Genomic DNA, 3,844 nt, shown 5'->3' on the forward strand with positions numbered 1-3,844 from the left:
CGATCCTTCCTATTTGGCAACATTGATGCACGTATGAGAGGGGCGACATGCCAAAGGGCCTCTTAAGAGTAGTAGCAACAATCGTCATTTATCATATACTTGGGTATCAGCTATCAGCATTTCGACTATTGCATCTAAGAATCAGTATCTTTTGCATAGATGCTGCAACATCCTCGATAACAGAGAGACTACCAAGGAACAAAAAGGCTGTGATCCATGGTATCTTGGTAGGATGCTACAGATCATGGCCCAATATTGTGCACTGCGGTGCACGATGACGAAGGGGGATGCAAATAGCTGAGCATGCCGTTAAGCGGGTTGCGTTTCTGTAAAATGATCTTTGCGTTTTTTTGTTAATTATCTTTCCAACACCTGCAAGCCTGCTGCCTAGGAATCGATTACGAGAGCTCTTGATGAAAAACGGAAAAACAAAAACTGCTTTTGACAGAACGCCGTCTCTAGAGAAAAACTGTACTGGTTTGCATATCAGGATGATACGTATACGCCTTTCTTTTTCAAGTGGGCCGCTGCACCCTCCATCGTCTCCCCTACGTCAACTGCCGTATTGGTTGTTGACTCAAATACAAAAAAGTTTCAGTGTATCTATTGTCTATCTGCCTATCCGGATTCTTCACGCAGAAGCATTCTGTCAAGATATGTATTTCACCATGGGAATCGACGTGGGCAGTATATGGGAGAGACATGCGGTAGACATTGAACATGGAAGAAACATAGATTCTCTCTATGTCTTTCCTATGTCCTATCTACGTCTTCCCACATCTTTTTTTCTTCGCCGTAAAGGATTTGCTCTCAGCATCTATGCAACCTCCCTATGTTTTATGTTTTATCCATGTCATCCTATGGTTTTCCGATGTCGATTTCCCATGGTGTCTGAGGCGCTGATGGGCGGCGGCTGGAAGGCGGGGGTGGGGATGAGGATGAGTGGGACTGGAGTGAAGCTCCAGGTTAGTAAGCAAGCCGAAGAGAAGCGAGGCGTAAGTCGCTGGCAGAAAGTATTTTTGAAACAGTGTCATAAAATTCCAAGATGCGCGATTCATGCAGGTTGCTGCGCAACCAGACTTTGGTTCCCAGGTGGCGTGCGAAGTGTGCAAAACTTCCTTTACCAAGAATCCTTCATTACTTATCACCATGGGAGACCGATCAGTCACGTCCCCTACAAACACCGATGACCCACAAGAAAGCCCCAGCGACATGAAAGAGGATCCACCCGCTGACGTTACCGATATCAATGATTCTCAAGGAGAATCAGACTTGACTCAATACGTTGGTTAATCTTAGCACGCAAATACGCGCCTACCACTCAAACATAAATTAGCAACGAGAATTAGCAAACCAGATCCGGAGAAAAGCGCTTAACGAGTACAAGTTTGTAAATTTGGAACTGGAGGACGCTCTGGATAAAAAAGATAAGACAAAGAGGAAGGGTAATGGAGCTGAGGCGGAAGGCAGAAAAAAACACAAGCAGGCGGCGGAGGTAAGCTTGATTGTGCTCCAGTAAGAATGGCTATTTACGACGCAACCTCTAACCAGGTGCCCACCATTGGAACGTTCGAGGAAGATGGCATCCGTGTCACAGATCAAGCATCAACTACAGTCGGCAACATCATCAAGCGGAAGGCTTTATCATTGTACCCAGATTACCTCAAGCTCGACGCTGATGAGCGATCATTGGTCTGGTATGTCAGTTACTATGTGATACCAATGAACATCGGCGTAATCAACATGCTCACGCCATGCGCAGTCTTGGCCTAAATTGTATCCTTGATCTGAGCGCAGGGTATCCTAAAGGACAGACAAAGCTATTTTCCCTGCTCGACTGGAAGTCATTGAAAAAGGACCACATCCACAAGGGCGAGAAAGCCGACGTGAACCTGCCTGTAGATGTCATCTGCGATATCAAGCAAAACGCCAAATGTCAGAAGCTTGGGAATGCCCTCTGCATTGTGGAGACTGCGGAGATCAAAGCAACCAGAGGGACGGAACACCGCTTTGGACTATATCTCCACCGCCATATCCTAGAGTTGCTCATCGACGACATGGAGACCCTATGCGACCGAGAGGTCGACAAATCTGAATGGGACTACACCATCAAGATCTGGGGCCCTATACTCGAGAATCTTTTCCGTGGCACAGCCCTCCGCCTTAAATGGTAATGATGTAAATTCACTGAATTTGTGCAGAGGATTTAATCCGTGTTATTAGGGGCGACACTGTGTGGCTGGAAGAACGCCACAATCTGGGTTGCAAGGCTGATCTGCGGGTGATTCTCGATGTACGACGACAACGGTTCAACTACGAGCGTGATCTGACGAACGGGGAGGCTGCCATTCCGACACAGGGTCGACGGAAATTCGTCGCGGACCACGACAAGGTGCTAGTCGAGGCCAAGGCCATCTTGAACCATTTGATCAATGCTGGTGTCGACACAAAGAGCGTCAAGGTCCTGCAGCTCTACGGCGTTGAAGCATACATCTACGAGCTCCGCCTTGCTGCTAACGGACTGTACATCGCGTCACTGGCAGCAACCCTTCAGATCCCCGTGACTGGATCAAAGATCGACTATGTGGAAGCGATGTACAAGGATTTGACCTCCTTTAAGGTAAAAAGTAGTCTTCCTATGTGGGCTGGATTACACACTCTAAGACTGTATTCTTGCTATGGGATAGGCAGACACACTGGCACTTGCTGCTGCGATTGTAGAGCAGACCCGACGAGCTAGCCAATCGCCTCAGCTTACGGCTCGGTTCCTAGCATGCGATGACGACGACAACACCACTGCGACCACCACACAGATTATGAAATGGAAGCGCGACAGTTGGGTTCCACCACCGTCCGACCAAGCCGCTCTTCGCCCTGTCCCGGCGCATTTTAATATGAAAGATTAATGTAGTAATATGCAAAATTCAACAATTCAGCTATCTATATATGCTTGAAATACCATCATGCCAAGGGACAGAGTGGATGGCTGTATACGATCGATGGGCTTGCTGTCGCTGAGGACATTTCTACCACCATATTTAGTAACCATGTACAGAAATTCCCAGGAACGTGGAAAACCGTCGCACACCCGCAGAGCACGTCTCCTCTCCGAGGTCCATAGTACCTGACCGGCATAGTCTGTGGCCGTCAGCCTGGGCAGTAGAAGGCTGAAAGAGTGGACAGTTTGACGCTGCTTCGCCACCGTCACTAGGCCCTTGACCTTTTCATCAGTTAGCATCATGGCGTAATATTTCCATGGGTCACCTATCTTCCACAATGACTGGTCAGTGTATTAGACTGAGATGATCGCCCAGAGCCGAGAGATCCGTGACACCACAGACTCCCCCAGGCTCACCTGCGCCCCAGACCTGGCGAGACCACACGCCACTGCCAACGCATGGAAAGCAATCACAATCAGCCAGCCGAGCATTCGAAGCAAGCGTCTCCTGTCACACACCCGCAGAGCACGTCTCCTCTCCGAGGTCCATAGTACCTGACCGGCATAGTCTGTGGCCGTCAGCCTGGGCAGTAGAAGGCTGAAAGAGTGGACAGTTTGACGCTGCTTCGCCACCGTCACTAGGCCCTTGACCTTTTCATCAGTTAGCATCATGGCGTAATATTTCCATGGGTCACTTACCTTCCACAATGACTGGTCAGTGTATTAGACTGAGATGATCACCCAGAATCAGGAATGTAGCCCTGCGCATGGTGATCGTCAGACACTTTACGTGGTAAACAATCGAGATGAGGGGACAATCACGTCACTGGGACCGGACCAATGAAATCATGTGTAACATATATTCCTATTCGGTATAATTCTGTACTTTACAAGGAGCCATACTTT

General features: G+C 48.5%; 2 protein-coding genes across 2 annotated transcripts; one reads left to right on the forward strand and one right to left on the reverse strand.

Annotated features, from left to right (window-relative positions):
* Positions 1-860: 860 nt before the first annotated feature.
* Positions 861-2,906, forward strand: VTP01DRAFT_7876 (uncharacterized protein; the record flags this gene model as incomplete). Its single annotated transcript, XM_069386935.1, has 7 exons — positions 861-995; positions 1,063-1,288; positions 1,350-1,495; positions 1,552-1,697; positions 1,763-2,170; positions 2,224-2,620; positions 2,688-2,906. 7 exons carry the CDS (start codon positions 861-863, stop codon positions 2,904-2,906), a joined length of 1,677 nt encoding a protein of 558 aa, XP_069242341.1.
* A 26-nt stretch (positions 2,907-2,932) lies between these two features.
* On the reverse strand, positions 2,933-3,610 carry VTP01DRAFT_7877 (uncharacterized protein; the record flags this gene model as incomplete). Its single annotated transcript, XM_069386936.1, has 3 exons — positions 2,933-3,264; positions 3,356-3,446; positions 3,494-3,610. The coding sequence occupies 3 exons, from the start codon at positions 3,608-3,610 to the stop codon at positions 2,933-2,935; spliced, it is 540 nt and encodes a 179-aa protein (XP_069242342.1).
* Between the last annotated feature and the right edge of the window lie 234 nt (positions 3,611-3,844).

This window comes from Rhizomucor pusillus (genome assembly GCF_041956525.1).
Source record: "Rhizomucor pusillus strain CBS 183.67 unplaced genomic scaffold VTP01scaffold_4, whole genome shotgun sequence".
Taxonomy (NCBI): domain Eukaryota; kingdom Fungi; phylum Mucoromycota; class Mucoromycetes; order Mucorales; family Lichtheimiaceae; genus Rhizomucor; species Rhizomucor pusillus.